General features: G+C 44.0%; 1 protein-coding gene across 3 annotated transcripts in view; it reads right to left on the bottom strand.

Annotated features, from left to right (window-relative positions):
• Positions 1–200: 200 nt before the first annotated feature.
• The window catches only part of CBX5 (chromobox 5), a 125,225-nt gene continuing 108,562 nt past the window's right edge, over positions 201–16,863 (bottom strand). For all 3 annotated transcript variants that reach the window (XM_069231004.1, XM_069231003.1, XM_069231005.1), the window contains exons 5-7: positions 8,969–9,149; positions 6,160–6,257; positions 201–3,551 (exon numbers count right to left, since the gene is read on the bottom strand). In XM_069231004.1, the coding sequence (XP_069087105.1) occupies positions 3,410–3,551; positions 6,160–6,257; positions 8,969–9,149 (421 nt within the window). In that variant the 3' untranslated portion in view covers positions 201–3,409. The remainder of the gene's footprint in view (positions 3,552–6,159; positions 6,258–8,968; positions 9,150–16,863) is intronic.

Below are 16,863 nucleotides of genomic sequence, written 5' to 3' on the forward strand. Positions count from 1 at the left end.
TAAAGCTACAAAGATGCATGCATCCACAGGACTGAAAGACCACCCTGTTTCCCGATGTGCAGTTTTTCGATCACTGATTTCAGATCCACTCACAGGATTCCTGTATAGAATTACGATGAGTGTGTAAGAATCACTACATCCCCAACTGGTACAGCAACTTTGCTCCCATTCGTGCAAGTAGAGGAAAAAACTAAAACCGATTTTATACGTGGTAAAATTGCAATACATTTATTATCACAAATTTTTTTTATTCCGACTGTTGACCAGTCATACAAATATGCTTTCAGGACTGACTGGTTAACACGCCAGCAGATCTGCCCCTCATGCTTAAATGAACATTGACAGAGCAACCAACACTGCAACAACCTTCTAGCAGCACAACATGAAACTGGAAGTTTTGCAAAGCCACACACATCCACAGATCAAGTTCTCATATGACACAGTAAGATTTCACGTGGCATTTGATACGGGACCTTTAACTGAGGTGGTAAACTGAGAAGCTTGCAGTCATGTTAAGTAAATTGTAGTGCTGGTGTACCGGTTAGGGTCTTTCACATTACAATGTTCTGTAACTTGATGGGTAGACTGAGTAGAGCATGGACAATATGAAAATAAAATAAAAATTGAAAAGAAAATTAAAAGGACCCCAGTGAAAGGGACAGAGTGTTGTTGGGTGGGGAAGAAAAGTTAGTAATGGCGCTCCAAGTGCATTCCTTGAATAGAATATCTTGATAGTCAAAAAACGCATATCAAATTAAGAGAAAAAAAAGCTCAGCAGCCATTACGCTACAAGACGATTGCCAAGAACCAACCTACTTGTAAAGGCAAAGTATACCATCTTGACAAAAAACTCTGGAAACGGAGTTGACATATATACTAGTCAGTTCAATGATTTAGTCAAGTTGGCGATTAGTGTTGCAATGTAATTGTACTTAAATTGCTTCATCTCTGAAAGCTTCACGACTCCAAGAGGAAAGGCATGCACGCACCGAACAGATCAAAAGATATGGAGAAAGTGGTTTAGCAGCAGGAGAGCATTAGAATCTGAATACATGGTTGGCATATCTCAAGGAGCAACGAATGTTTAATTATTTTTTTCTCGCAGTCCCTATGAAAATCCACAGCTCAATAATTAGAGTTTACAAATTTAACTTTAGCAATAATACTGCTAAAATGATAGCTATTTAATGCTACGCTCGAAAGTTCCTAGGTTTTAGGTAAACAAATAGGATTGGTTTAAAAACAAAAACCAAGGCAAGTTTGGGAAGGTCAGCAAGAGAAAATTAAGAGTTCTTAAAATATTGTTAGAAAAATTATACATGGAATTTCTTTGCCCTATCTTCTGCTTTATGTCAGCATTTTTGTAGGGAAAAGATTAAGTGTTCATACCAGTCCTCAGTGGACGATCACTTACAAAAGTTCAAAGGATTTACAGATTACCACAGACATCTGAAAAAAAAAAAAAAAAAAAAGCAGAGTAAAGTGAAATAAAAAAATATATATATATTTCAGCTTGAGGGAGGGGTGTAGCTGAGACTCAACTTGGAAACTTCAATCAAACGCTACACCATTGCTGGGGTAATGTCAGTATAACATCTTAAGCACAACCAACCTTAACAATGCCAGGCTTCCGTTTCAATGTGTATCCCAATACGATTTAAACCAACCTCCAATCAAGCAAACTCTGCATGAGTCAAAGTGCTTGGCATAATAAACGGACCCACGTTTGTAATACTGAGCAAATGAACTAAGGTATTTCCACTAGTTCATATTCTAAAGCTTTGTTTGCGGCTCTTCAAGTGACTACTTGGTTAAGGGCAACCAAGGCATTCCAGCATCTGGAGATAGCCAGTCAGCTACTTTTAGCCTGCTAGTTTTTCCCAACTAAGTGGCTACAAAAAATATATACATATAAATAGATAGAAATTTGCAAGACTTAACCAAAAGACCTGGTTAATTTGCAAGTGGGCCTGTGCAAAACTTACTCACCTTTACTCACTACAAAAAGATCTGCAATGGTAAAGGCGAAACAAGAAGTCCTATTCATCATGCACACCTTAAACACTTCATAGGGTGAGGGGAAACCGCACTGGAGTACCAACAGTTCACTCCACTACCAAGCAACACAGGCCAAAGGGATGCAAAGCTGCAAGACAAGGGAAACATCAATCTGGGCATGTTCGGCAAATATCTACACAATTGCTCGTCTTATATCCTTGTTGACAGATCTGTACAAACACAAACGTGTTAAAAGAAAACTAGATGAACTAACTTTCTTAGCTATGTCGAAGCTTTTAAGCAGTTGCTAAGTGAAATCAGACCTGAAGAAGAGACCAACAACTGATGCAAAAGCCAAGTCCAATGCAAAATAAGAACCTTTTCCAAAAAGATTTCGTTTTCCTCACAAATTCTACAATACTGACCTATGCACCTGGCGCGAAAAGGAGAATTGTCTCATAAGTGGGTCCAAATGTATCGTTAGCACTGCTTGTAATCCTAGGCAAGGGGTACTGTCACAATGATCACTTCAAACCCCCCCCCCCCCAAATCAGTCAACAGACCAATTCTTGTCTGATGGCTGTCAAAACAATTGCAGAAAAAAGTAGTTTAGAATACCTGTCGGCAGGACAGAGCTTCCTTTAAGCGGCTATTTCACAGCGCCCTCCCCGACAAACTTTGCCTGGTGTGTGCTTATTAACGCTTAGAGTTAGGAATTCAATGTTAATAGTTCAAATCAATTATCAAAGCAAAAAGGCCTTCGACCCCTAAAGTTTCTTAATACAGTTCCACTTCAGCACTTAAAGCTTCAAGGTTCAGTCAAGCTAATCACACACAAAGGTACACAATTCCTTAATTAACTGCATTATGAGACATCTTTACTGGCACCACACTAAAGGGCACTTGCCTAAGCCCCACAAAAACAGAAGGCCAAAAGTTCCAACTGACTGAGTTTTTATATGCCAAAACCAACGAGTCTTAAAAGGATTAAGGTGTATATTATGTTGCTATTAGCAGGCCCCGTGTAAAGTTTCATACCTGCAGGCCACACACTTGTGACAAGTACTGTAGAAAAAAAAAAGTCACAGCATAAAACGAGTGAAAAAGGGACGGAAATTCACTAAAAGTCTAAAATGTGTTTCTTCAGAAGGCGTGATGGCAAGGTTGGTGCTAGAAGGAAAGATCATTACAGTACACAAAAGTCCATCTTCACTACAGATGACATTTTACAATGAATCAAACCCTTAGAAAGTCACATGAAAAATAAAGTGTTCTCCTTAAGGAGACCAATAAAAGCACAATGCCAAATGCGTTTCAGGTGGAGGGGAAGGAAACGGGCCTAGACAAAAAAAATATAAAAGGGGCTGAGGGAATGTATATACAGGTAAAACAATTGCCAAACAGGGCACTTTTAGCTTTTTGCTGCTTCTTTTTCCGTGTCTTCTGGATAGGCGTGCCAGGTTAGTCTCTCCTCATAAAAGGCAATCACAATCTGCGGGCATTTCACATTGGCCTCCTTTGCCAGCACTAGATCAGCTTCATCAGAATCCTTCCTGCAAAGCATAAAAGACAAGCATTAGCATTCCTAAACTGTAATTAATATGAATTGCCTGGTATATGTATCTTTTCATCACGGATAACAGCAGACATTCATAATCATAAACGCAGGCCCACAGATTTCCTAGGAAAGTAGCTCAAGTTTCTATGCAGGGTGTACTACACTAGGGAAAATATGTTTATATTTGGATGAGCAAACAATGAAAAGTGAAAACAGAAGAGTGAGAAGGGGCACCTTCTTTCACACTCTATGGGACAGCCCACTGAGCGGAAATTGTTAGGGGCCGAGAGGGTGAGAGACACTCGGAAATATGTGGAAGGTTAACCAGAGAAATGCAAGCATTGACTGCTCCTTAGAATTTATGTGACAGACTTTTTCGGGCACTAGAAACTGCTCTTAAACCAAATTCCCATTGAAGCATGTAGGAACATTGCTATGAAAAAGGCTAAAATCTATCTATACTCTTTTTTAAAGTGCCGCAATTTGTGGACAGGCAGCCTTACAGTAGTAGGTACTCATGAGTGCATGGGTGTGCCTATTCACGTTACGATATAAAATTAAATCCGCTTTACACTTCGCAGCAGACATGGGCACTGCAAGGAGTGCTCGTTCATAAATGTTATTTAGCAAATGCCAGCCTAAGAGAAACTACGCGTTTCGCCTGACCTTGCAGACCATAAATCTCAAAGAGGCCGAGCCATGAAGTGGTATATGCTGCCGAACGGATATTCTTCATTCAAAAACGTTCAGCAAAGACTAATACGACATAACACAATTGTGTTTAATGGCAAGTGTTTTATCACCTTGCTTCCTTCAGCTATTAAAACGAAATGAAATGTCAAAAACTGAAATGGTTACATACCTGTAGACCCAGTTTTGAGCTTAAAGAATTGTCTGGTTTCACATATTGACTTATTCCATCATTTAATGGTCCGGAATTTTGCCCTTTGTTATGGGTGAGAGTCGACCATAATTTGGTCCTTCCCTTACCTCTGCCACAAAAGGGCTGCCAAGGTATTGTTTGAAATTGCCACTGTGGGGTCCTTGATTGATGTGCATCCGCTTGAAGTAGGACGTCTGCAGTGCCCTGTCGAAGTTTGGAAGCCTCCTCTTCTAGACAGTTTCGTTAGGATAATTCCCTTTACCTTGCGCGGAACTGCACAAGTTTCAACTTTTTTTTGATTTGTTGTAGGGTTTCATCAACGGCTGCACCATACACAAATGAAGTGTGATTGGAGTAGTGATAAATTTCCCCTGCACCTCATGTTACCAGCGTAAAACTCAGCCATGTACATCTCCAGTGGGTACTCCCTTGGCTTTGTTGTCTGCCTGCCATACCAGTGGTGTCTAAAGCAGAATTAAAGCCGGTGCTCGAGATGGCCCTGCCTTCTTCTATAATCAAGTTTGTACTCTACGTGTATTTTTAAGGTATGTGTTTAATCATTTCTCCTATTTCCTCACTGTTTATGCTCACAGCATTAAAGGAGTGCATTTGAGTTGGCAATTCTCCACTGCATGGCTACTGCCGTCAACCTTGTGCTCCACATCTTTCCCTTTTGCTTTTTTTTCTGGTGGAGGTCTCGATTTTGTGGCACTGCCTTTTCTTCTGGAGGTGGCCACAATCATGGAGGTCACCACTGCAATGCTCTTAATGTACAAGAGAGTCGTCAGACGAGTGCTTGTATTTCTTCTCCAACCATGGAGTTACATTCCTTCACGTTACTGGCTCTGATGACTCTTCCCTACCTTGAGCAACAATGCTCAGGAATATAAGTTAATACTTGTTCTTACTTTGTAATGTACAAAGGGTTTCAGGAGCCCTTCCTCCACTTGTACCTTGCTTTGCATATTGCCATGTCATCTGGTGGGGATGGTCTTGAAAGGCAGGATTCTATGCCCTCATTTCATGAATCTGAGTCAAGGTCTTTATGCTTACCCTCGATTCTCTCATGATCCTTAAACACCCGGTTTGTACAGCCCGTGCTCAAAGACTTCTTCTTCCGCTCCTTCAAGTTCAGCTGAAGTTGGTCACTGTAGTTGAACTTGCTCATCCTCAACAACTTTCTCCCTTGTTGGCTTTGAAGGGTTTCAAAACTCACAGGGACTTGTTGAAATTTCTCCTCTTTTGAAGAAGTGCTGCCATTTGAGCCTTGAGGCATCTCTTTCCTTCTCAACCTGAAATGTTTTTTGTTGAGCCTGTATGCTGTCTTCTCTCTGGTATGGCTCATCTTGCCTTGACTGCTTCTCCCGCCCCCCACCCATCGCTACATTCGCATACAGCTCTTACATTGTCAATATACAACCTCACTTGCAGCCCTAATTGTTATTAATGCAGAATTGAGAATAAAACAAAATGTTTTATTGGAGGAAGAAAAAAAAGAAAAAAAACAGAAGAAAACCATTACAGAATTATTTTTTAAGCACGGAACAAGACAGACAGGGACTGCATATGGTTTCTAAATTAGAGTATTAAGTATTAATTATGTGTCCACTGTAGCAACAAGCAGTTAATCTTCAAACACAACGCCACTCCTTGTATCATTGGATCACTCAGTATGTGCAGGGTTCGCTACCCCCGTTATCGCACCAGTGGAACCTCTCACCATTTCATCAGGAACATTAGATCGCCGCAGGAGTCCGTGGCACCAATTATCTTTTCAGGCTCCAAACCCCGTTCAAAACCCCTCGCAATGTCGCTACTCTGTGAATGAGGGGGGAAAAAAATTGGAGAAATTAAGATTCATTAACGTTTACTGCAAAATGGTTTTTGCCACTATATTTGCGTAGATCCTCTCCACAGAATTACAAAAGATATCAAACAGATATTTTACAGCAAGCAGAAGGCCTGCAGAAAGAAAAATGACAGTTCACTTGTGTGGGGGATGGGGTGAATTATATGTTGTGCAACCTCACTATGTAATATACTTACCAACCCCTTTAGGACCAGTAGGTTAGGTTTTGTAGCTCAACCATAGGTAGCTGTGCTCTAAGCAGCAAGCCTTACTCAAAGGAATTAGGGTAAATCATTTGAACAGCACCAGAACGATAGAATACAACAGACACTGAGAAATCCGACACCACTTTATAAATATGGGTTATATTTTTATGTATTTTTAAACACCACACGAAAAGGTTTAACTGGGGGGTTCTGGAGGTATAGATTTGAAACGGTAAAGTAAACATGGACTTTTTACTCAATTGCAAACAGGGCAGCGGTTGTAGTGATGTGAATATTCTGATCCACAAATTTGCCCAAGCAGGTTTATTCACCTATTGTGGCCCTTTGCTGCGAAAAGAAGGTCAGCCAACTGACCCTTGGAGTCCACTGCTTCAGCCTCGCTCTAGTGATGACTTCTCTACGAGCAGGACACAACAGGCACAGTTCCCTTCTCCGTTACCTGCCACCAGGTTGAGTCCACACTGGTGCAGCCTTTTTGCCGATTCCACAGTTCAGCAGGGCAGTCCTCCTTTCCTCAGATCTCGATGGGCTACTAGGTTCCCTTCCCTCTTATTACCCATCTGACTAGCCCACAATGCACTATTCTGCCCAATTCCAACATGGCAGAAGCCATCTCTGTGTCCAGAGCTCCCTAGCCATACCCAGAGACATGGCTACAAAGGGGGCTACACGCCCCTGAAAAAACTGACAACATGTTCCCCCTCCCCTGTCCCTATTGCCAGCCTGACTACCTAAACAATAGAGCACAGCCCCATCCCAAGTGTTACCCACCATTTGCCCTTGAAAGTCACTTCTTTGAAGCTCCCCTTTTGGGATAACGCGTGTGGTTTCCTGCAGGAGGAAGGTAACTGCTCTCCAGTACAAGCTTCTATTGTCATCTTTCCCAGGAGTCATTAGCATGTCTCCCCGGGAGGGCCGAACAAGGTCTTGGGGTCAGGCTCCTTGTGCAACTGTTAAGGGCTGGAAAACTAACAGTACAGTGTCAACTCTGTAAAAGTTGCACACCACAACCTGCTCCATTGATTTCAAATAGAAAATCTAGACAGGCTTACTGTAATGAGTTGTTTGAAACCTTAGGAGAACCAACTTTGCCCCCAACATTTAGGCATTAGCACAGTTGAGGTGTACATGTGTAATCTTGCAATCAACAGTGGGGAAACCAAGTTCTTCCACAGTAAAAACTAGAGTTTTGGGTTTTTACTGTCCAAACATATAAAATGCATGTTCTGCCAGTGAAATATGCTGACTTCCGCCTTAGGGCTTGCCATGGGGGTTACTTAGAGAAATGCAGAGGAAGGTTTGGCTTTTGCCATTGCCTTAAAATGGCAAAGTTGAGCTAGCAATTCCAAACTGCTATTCCAGTGTGCAATGGAGGACTCAGGCTTGTTTTATTTGCGTCACAGCCAGGGTGGCACAACCAGTTCTGCAATCCAAACAGTGACAGGTTTTAGGGTCAGGGCACTGGCAGAGAGGTCCGATTAGCAGGCCTCTGTGCACTCTGTGTTGAACAGCCAGCAGCACCAGTCCAAAAACTCGGAGGGTGACCATACAAAAAGGCGTTTCCTTGCAACTAAACAGAAGTGACACCAAAATGGAGTCACTGACGTTTTCAAATGCCAGCCTTTAGGAACCACGTTAATGTGACCTGCTGTCCAAAGGAACTGAAAAAAGTTAATGTGAATATACATTGAGCGGAGGCATATATATCACTTGCTCTCTAGACGTACAAATAGATTCACTGAAATAAGCGAGTTATGGTTCTGGGAGTGAAACAAATCACTGAAGTATGTCAGTTATTACCAATGCAAGCATTAACTAGCAACACCTTCCGTACTGCTTTCTTGATGGCTTTTTAAAAATTATACGCCACTGACAAACTGGTCTTTAGTGCATGGCGGGAGGCAGGAGTTATGTGTTGTATGTATTGGTAACCATAACTGCCAATATTTAAGGATTTTTCATGTTTGAACCAGAACCACAACTTAGTTTTAAACTTGGCCTACTTAAATGCATTTATTTTTAAAGCTTTTCCCACCTCCTGCCATCATTAAAAAGCTGTGTGCAGGAGGGGGTGTTGCATGTAAAAAGAGGGTTGGGAATCAAGGGTATTCAATAAACAAACAATGAATAAACAAGTTAAAAATTGAGTTCTCTTTATGGCTCAAAAGTGGGGGAAAAAACTGCAATTCGAGAGTTGTATGTGAAACATTGAACCCACACTAACTCACGATGCCTGCCAAACAAATTTGCAAATGCCACTAGATAATGGGTAGTTTAACAAGAGTTAAGCAGGGCGGGTATCCGGAGTTATGCTGCGTGTTGCACAGCATAACTGGCAACCTTTATTTAGAGTTTTTCCGTGTTTGAACAACTCAGCTTTAAAAAAAAAAAAAAAAAAAAAAAAAAAAAAACTTATAAAGGGTGCAAATACAGCAAGAATTGGTCTTCCAAACCTCGCGTTTCTTTTTGGCCTTTAGGTCTTCACTGCCAAGAGTGGTGGCTTTCCTCTTTGCGCCTTCGTTTTTCTCCTTTGGTTTATTCTCACTTGCTTTCGGTTTCTTGTAGGTTTTCATAAACTCAGATATAAGCTCTGGGCAGTCTAAATTCTTCTCTGGCTCCCATGTGTTGTGCTCCCTATGAATCAATATAGACATTAAATTAGCACGGGAGAAAATAATCATGAATAACCAGCCAGTAATGCCGAGTACGATTAGCTAACAATTATTTTGGGAGCTAGCGAGCTGGGATAGCTTGAATGAAATGTGCTACGTTTACCACAGAAACAAACCTTCTCCCCAAAGAAATGCTTAAAGTTGCACATTGTTATGTTTTGCTCGCCACTACTTTATAGCATTGCAAGTTGCCCATTATATTAAGAAATCAATAGCTGAATGATGGACATACTTTTAATGTACGTTTGTGACGGCACCAAACTGTTAACTTTGGGTATTCAAAGGTTGCACTGCAGGTTACTGAACGTTTTATCGTCATCTTTCCAATTAATCTATAATTTAAATAGCTGCCTAAGCACATAATGACCAACAGCACTTCAATTAAATTTTCAAGTATACTAAGCGCTAGCTTCAGTTGACCGGAACTGTATCTCCCAAGATGAAGATGCTCAAAACATAATCGGCAATGCCCTGTGAAAGTACACCAAAGAACAGTGAAAGGCCAGAATGACAGGCCAGTCGAGAAAAGATACTTGCTGGTAAGTTTACTTTTCTACCATGAGAAATGTAAAGAACTCTGAATAGCTCTGCCTACACCCCAGGAAACCTTTACAGAGAAATGAGAAGGAGATAGGCCACATGAGAAGCAATAGCAACACTGCTACTTTAGACTATTCTCGTGTAGCGGTTTTTTCATCCATGCGTGATCTTGTAAAATTTTGCATTATACTGGTTCAGGGAAGTTCCAGAACTTACATTTTGCTTCAAAGGGCATGTAGTTAATGTAACACAAGCGAATGGGAACAATGCAAACCAAAAAGTTAGTGGCTGCTGCGTTTCAAGTGCTATTTTTTTGTGCAGCGTGTCTTTGCATCCAAAACTGATGGGAAGGCTCCTTTTGCACTAAAATATAGCACCAAATGCAGTTTACATTGCAGCCTGTCCTTCACCATCAGTTGCTTTTCATAGACATGAATAATCACTTATTAGAAATGAAAAATCTCCTCTCCAACAGACAATCTATGAATAGAAAAGGTCCACGCCAGTGGTTTTCAACTCTTTCTATGATGAGCACTACTTCTGCTCAAGGAAAATAATCCGAGCTACTAGCAAATTTATCACTGTACAAAAGTGAACATACCCATTAACAATACACTAATAAAATAACCATACATTTCAGGCAGGGTTACCAAGTATCATGAAAGACAAGTTACTTACCTTTGGTAACACCCTATCTGGTAGAGACAATATCAAGTTGCGGATTCCTTACCTTAGAATTTCCCCCAGGAGTCAGTTTGGATCTGGAGATTTTTCTCAAGCAGTACCCCTGCGCGTCATTAGGTGGTGTCAAACGGCTCCATGTCCAACGTAGAGAACGTATTAATAAATTATTTGACACAAAAAACCTCAAAATGCAGTCAGTAGCAATGGGGTTATGAATTTTTAGAGTTTAAAGTTTCGAAATAGCAAGTCCTCAGTTTTAGAGTATGGCTACCTTTAGCAGCACAACCAAGGGTCCAAGAATGGATGGAGACCTCTTGGGGGTTCAAGACTCACTCAGGCTGGGTCCAGGTGCAAGTTTAAAATGATGGTAACCTGTTACGTCCCTTGGCTCAGAACAGGAGACCAGGTAAACCAGCCCTTGCAGTCACTTCTGACATGCTATGTGCAGTTGGGGATGCAAGGCTCTACAACAGGGCTGGTCTCAAAGTTCCAAGCAGACACTACTCAGGAAAGCAGTCCTTCCACAGGTCCAGTAGTGAACTGAAGAGTGGGTCTGAAAGCCCCATTTCTATAACCTGGTGCCCTGCTCTTAAAAGCTGGGAGAAGTTTCCAGAAGGGTTCTCTGAAGTACCAGGAATATCCTGCCTCCCCTGCCCCGGTGCCTAACTTGTGTGGTAGCAGAGTCCAGCCTATTCATGCGCAAGTGGGGCTACCACTCCCCCGTCCATCACCACCCCAGGGGTGGTGCCCAAAGCGCCTCCAGGTGGCCACTTGATTCTGCCATCTTAAATCAAAGATGTTCAGAGTCCTCTGAAAGCATCTGAGTGACCAGGTCAGGCAGGTGACGTTAACAGCCCCCTCCTGATAAGTGGTCACCCTGCTAGGTGATCAATCTCCCTTTTACGGCTGTATAGGGTCTCCCTCTTGAGCTCTGCAACATTGTTTCTCCAGCTCCTTCCAGCAACTTCAACATTTTCCCAGCTGTGCATCCTCCGAGGGCGGCAAGTCTTCAGTCTGCACCAGGAAGCAAGAAAGAATCTCCCTTGGCGTGAAGGAGTCACTCCCATGCATCCGCAGGCACCAACTGCAAAGATGAACAGCTGTGTGGATCCTCTCTCTTGCCACTCTGCGTGGATCCTGCAACACAGGTGGTGATCTTGGGTGATCCCCTCGGTCATCTCTACCAGCTGTCCAACTTTGGGGGTGGTGAGCCTTTCCCTCTCCTTGCAGGTCGGTACCCCTGTGCACCGCAACTCTTACCGCTACCAAGGCTTGTTGGTTCTTCTTTCAAGGGATCTTCAGGCTGTGTATCCCCGCCCTCCAGCACTCCTCCCTGCAGCCAGTGAACTCCTGCCTGCTGGTTCAGCAACATGGGACTCCTTTTCAGGTGTGCTGAGTGGGCCTCACTGCGACTCCTGTGCCTGCGAGTTGCCTGTGGGGGCTACAACCACGACTTCTTGATCTCCTGACTGCTGGTGGTGGTTGCCTGGGACTCCCCTTCTTGGGTTGAGTCCTCTCAGACCTTCCTGGTTCCCAGCAGCTCTGCAACTTCTCTTCTGCGGCGCTTTCCTTTGCCAAAGCTTGTTGGTGTTTTTTCCATACCACTGATGGACTGCAACTCTTCTTCTGATGTGGGACATCAACTGCATCATTTCTGGGACTCTTCCTCTGCTCCTGTGCTGCATAGCCGACTCCTGGTCTTCACCGTCGACCTGGTCCTGCACACCAGAAGGGTGGGTAGTGGCTCCTGCTCCAGCCAGACACTCAAACTGGAACTAGACTTGGTCCCCTCCATTTGCAGGTCCTCTTCCGTCTGGATCCATCTTCTGTTTCTTGCAGTCTTGCACAGTCCTTTCACAAAGTGTCTGAGTTTGGGAAAAAAACAGGTACTCACCTCTTCTCTCCAGGTCACAGGGAGGCACTCTGGTACTTACTTCTAGGGGTTCCTAGTTCCTCCAGCTCCCCTCTACAGATTCCACTTACGTGGGTGGGGGTCCATCACTTGCATTCCATTTTTTTAGTATATGGTTTGGCCTCCCTCTAGGGTCACCATTGTCTGTTATTATTACACTGTTTTCTATTATCTTCTATGCACATTCCTGACAACTAAGGAGTATATAATAGTGTTTGCTGCTAGTAGAGTATTGCCTATATAGTATTTTAGTATTTGTGTCACTAAAATAAAATACCTTTAGTTTTATAACACTGTGTAGTTCTTTCTTGTGTGTAAGTACTGTGCGACTAAGTGGTATTGCATAAGCTTTGCATGTCTCCTAGATAAGCCTTGGCTGCTCATTCAGATACCTCTACAGAGGCTGCCTTCCTAGACACTGACTACACCTCACTTATAGGGAATACCTGGATCTAGTATAGGGTGATAACACCATAGAAGCTCACCAAACACCAGGCCAGCTTCCTACAGCCCATGTCGCCACCTGACATATCAAGGACTGGAACTCTGCATGCTAATGCAGTGGTCACAGCTTTAGTTCTGGTAGAATGAGAACGCAAACCCTCAGGGAGTTGCTTCTTGGACAAGGCACAACAAGCAGAGGACAACCCATCTGGAGATGGTCTGCTTCTGCACTGCCCGATCTTTCTTTGCACCCACATAACTGACAGTTAATCATCCTCCCGGGACTCCTTTGTATTATCAAGGTACAACGCCAGCACTCTTATGGGGCCAGACGATGAAGTCTTTCCTCTTCCTTAGAAGGATGTGGGGTTACGTAAAAAGTAGACAAAGTGATGGACTGGCCTACATAACAGGACTTTTGGCAAAATGTAAGCCCTAGTGCGAAGCACCACTTTGGCAGGACAAATGTAGATATAGGGTGGCTTAGATGACAAGCCTGCAGCTCACTCACCATGCGGGCAGAGGTAATGGCCACAAGGAAGGCTGTTTTCTGAGAAGCCTGAGAGGACAATAGTGGAGACTGTGGGAAAGTACCCTATTTTTAGCCTGGTTACCCCCACACCCGATAGAGACTTCTAGTTGCAGATTGCTTACCTTTTGAATTCCCGCCAAGCGTCACACTGGATCTGGAGACTTTTTCTTCGAGCAGTACCTCCGAGCGCCATCAGGTGGCGTTGTTTTTGCTGTGATGACGTCACGGTCGTATATACGTCAGTTCTTTACTTTCCAGGCCAGCCTACGTGCAGATCTGGAGAGGAGCTACCTCAGTCACTTTTTGACTACGACGACATTTTTGTTGACCGATTTTTGACGAGGTCGTGGATGCGTCTAGAGATGTTCCACAAGACTGGTTTTTAAGCCCTACGACTCCTGTCACCCATTGTCATCGTGACGGATTCACACCTCGTGTGTCTTTGGTGCCTGGAGCGGGATCACAACCCCAAATCATGCTTCAAGTGTCAGGCCATGAACCCGAAAGCTTTACGAGTGTGGTCCCTAAAGCTAATGGCAGCCCCACACTCTACTCGCATCGCTCTTGGTCTTGTCTGAGAGGAAGGTCTCGAGACTGGCCGAGGTGTCACCACCACTCTTCATTCTTGAAGTCATCTGTACTTTCAAGTCATAAGAAAAAGAAGTCTAAGGACAAATTTTCTTCGACTTCACCTTGTTGCTTGGATGATGCAGCGCTGGAAGAGCGGAGCTCCGACGCTCTAGGACTCCGTCCTCGGAGACTTCATCTGGGTCTGCCCTACGCTTCCCCTGACTTCCCGGGAGCTGAAGCCACCCCTGCCCAGCTAAAAGTTTTATGAGGCAATGCGCCTCATTTTTGGGAAGACCGAACCACCTTCGGCACGCCCTCGGGCACAAGTGAGTTGGTGAGGGCCCCCTCGTGTTTGAAGTCGTCAGCTTCGGCTACGGAGGGTTCCTACGGATCCAATTCCAGATCCGCCGGTCGTGCCACAGCGACCTTCCCAAGCATCAGGTCAGAGGTTGAAGCTCCTGACGTTGTTTGGGCCCACAAACTATGTTAATCCTATTCTTACACCCGATGACCCGGATAGACGTCGCTAGATACCGATTCCGTTCTCTATGGGCTCTGAGTTGATCCAGGCCTTTATACTTACAGGTATAGATATGGGGAAGTTTAGGGGGGCTGCTGGACACTTTAGAATAACAGCTTGACCCCCAAATGGACTGGGTGCAGGATTTGGGTGATGCCAGTGGTCTAGACACCTTCCCTCACACTGGTATGCTCTCTCCCTCTACCGTGGCTATGGAGGAGGGCGCCACATACGCCATGGTGGTCAGAGGGGTGGCTGAGGCCTTGGACCTTGAGCTACCGTCTGTGGAGGTTTGGCCTAATATCCTAACCTATGTGATTCAGCCAAGGTCTTCCACATCAGAACCCCTTCTCCCCTTTAATGAGGCACTGACGGATGTCCTTTTGGTTACTTGGTCCAGACCCAGCACAGGGGTTCCTGTGAATAGGACGATTGCCCACCGCCATCGGCCTGCGCCAACAGACCCGAAATTCCTCACCCAACACCCCACACTTGACAGCCTTGTGATCCAAGCTTCCTCTGGCGCATTTCCTACCTGACCCCCCCCCCCCCCCCCCCCCACAGGAATTCAAAGCTCTTTTGGCCAAAGGAGGTATAGAGAGGGTCCCTGCGTCAGAAGTAGGTAATGAAAATGTCACTTACCCAGTGTACATCTGTTCGTGGCATCAGTCGCAGTAGATTCGCATGTTCTGCAATAGCTCGCCATCTGGTGTTGGGCCGGAGTGTTACAAGTTGTTTTTCTTCGAAGAAGTCTTTCGAGTCACGGGACCGAGTGACTCCTCCTTTTGTCTCCATTGCGCATGGGCGTCGACTCCATCTTCGATTGTTTTTCCCCGCAGAGGGTGAGGTAGGAGTTGAATTGTAGTAATAGTGCCCATGCAATGGAGTGACTAAGTATGCACTTATTTAAGGTTGAGATGATACATATATAAATAATTGAAGGTAACTTCCAAACTGCTACAGGCTCCCGGGGAGGCGGGTGGGCACATGCGAATCTACTGCGACTGATGCCACGAACAGATGTACACTGGGTAAGTGACATTTTCAGTTCGATGGCATCTGTCGCTGTAGATACGCATGTTCTGCAATAGACTAGTAAGCAGTTATTTCCCCAAAAGCGGTGGATCAGCCTGTAGGAGTGGAAGTAGTCTGAAATAATGTCCTTAATACAGCTTGACCTACTGTGGCTTGTTGTGCGGATAACACGTCTACACAGTAGTGCTTGGTGAATGTGTGAGGCGTAGACCATGTGGCTGCCTTACATATTTCTTGCATTGGGATGTTTCCTAGAAAGGCCATGGTAGCACCTTTCTTTCTGGTTGAGTGTGCCTTTGGTGTAATGGGCAGCTGTCGTTTAGCTTTAAGGTAGCAGATTTGGATGCATTTAACTATCCATCTGGCTATACCTTGTTTTGAAATTGGGTTTCCTGCATGAGGTTTTTGAAATGCAATAAAGAGTTGTTTAGTCTTTCTGATGTTCTTTGTTCTGTCAATGTAATACATTAATGCTCTTTTGACATCTAATGTATGTAGTGCCCTTTCGGCTACGGTATCTGGCTGTGGAAAGAACACCGGAAGTTCCACTGTTTGATTTAGATGGAACGGTGAAATAACCTTTGGCAAAAATTTAGGATTGGTCCTTAGGACGACTTTATTTTTGTGTAGTTGTATAAAAGGTTCCTGTATAGTAAACGCCTGAATCTCGCTTACTCTTCTCAGGGAAGTAATGGCGATGAGAAATGCCACCTTCCAGGTTAGGAACTGTATGTCGCAGGAGTGCATGGGTTCAAATGGTGGACCCATAAGTCTAGTTAGGACAACATTTAGGTTCCATGAAGGAACAGGTAGTGTTCTTGGTGGTATAATTCTCCTAAGGCCCTCCATGAATGCTTTAATGACTGGTATTTTATATAGGGAAGTTGAATAGGTAGTCTGCAGGTATGCAGATATTGCTGCAAGGTGAATCTTAATGGAAGAGAAAGCTAGGTTAGATTTTTGTAAGTGAAGCAAGTAACCCACTACATGTTCTGGAGTTGTGTGTAATGGTTGTATTTGATTAATATGGCAGTAGCAAACAAACCTCTTCCATTTACTTGCATAGCAGTGCCTGGTGGATGGCCTTCTTGCTTGTTTTATGACTTCCATACATTCTTGGGTAAGTTGTAAGTGCCCGAATTCTAGGATTTCAGGAGCCAGATTGCTAGATTCAGCGATGCTGGATCTGGGTGTCTGATCTTTTGGTTGTGCTGTGTCAACAGATCTGGCCTGTTGGGCAATTTGATGCAGGGTACCACTGATAGGTCTAGCAGCGTTGTGTACCAGGGTTGCCTTGCCCAAGTTGGTGCTATCAATATGAGTTTGCTTTGACTGAGTTTGTTTACCAGGTAAGGAAGGAGAGGGAGAGGAGGAAAAGCGTAAGCAAATATCCCTGACCAGTTCATCCATAGGGCATTGCCTTGGGATTGTTTGTGTGG

The sequence above is a fragment of the Pleurodeles waltl genome, chromosome 4_2, assembly GCF_031143425.1.
Source record: "Pleurodeles waltl isolate 20211129_DDA chromosome 4_2, aPleWal1.hap1.20221129, whole genome shotgun sequence".
Lineage (NCBI taxonomy): Eukaryota > Metazoa > Chordata > Amphibia > Caudata > Salamandridae > Pleurodeles > Pleurodeles waltl.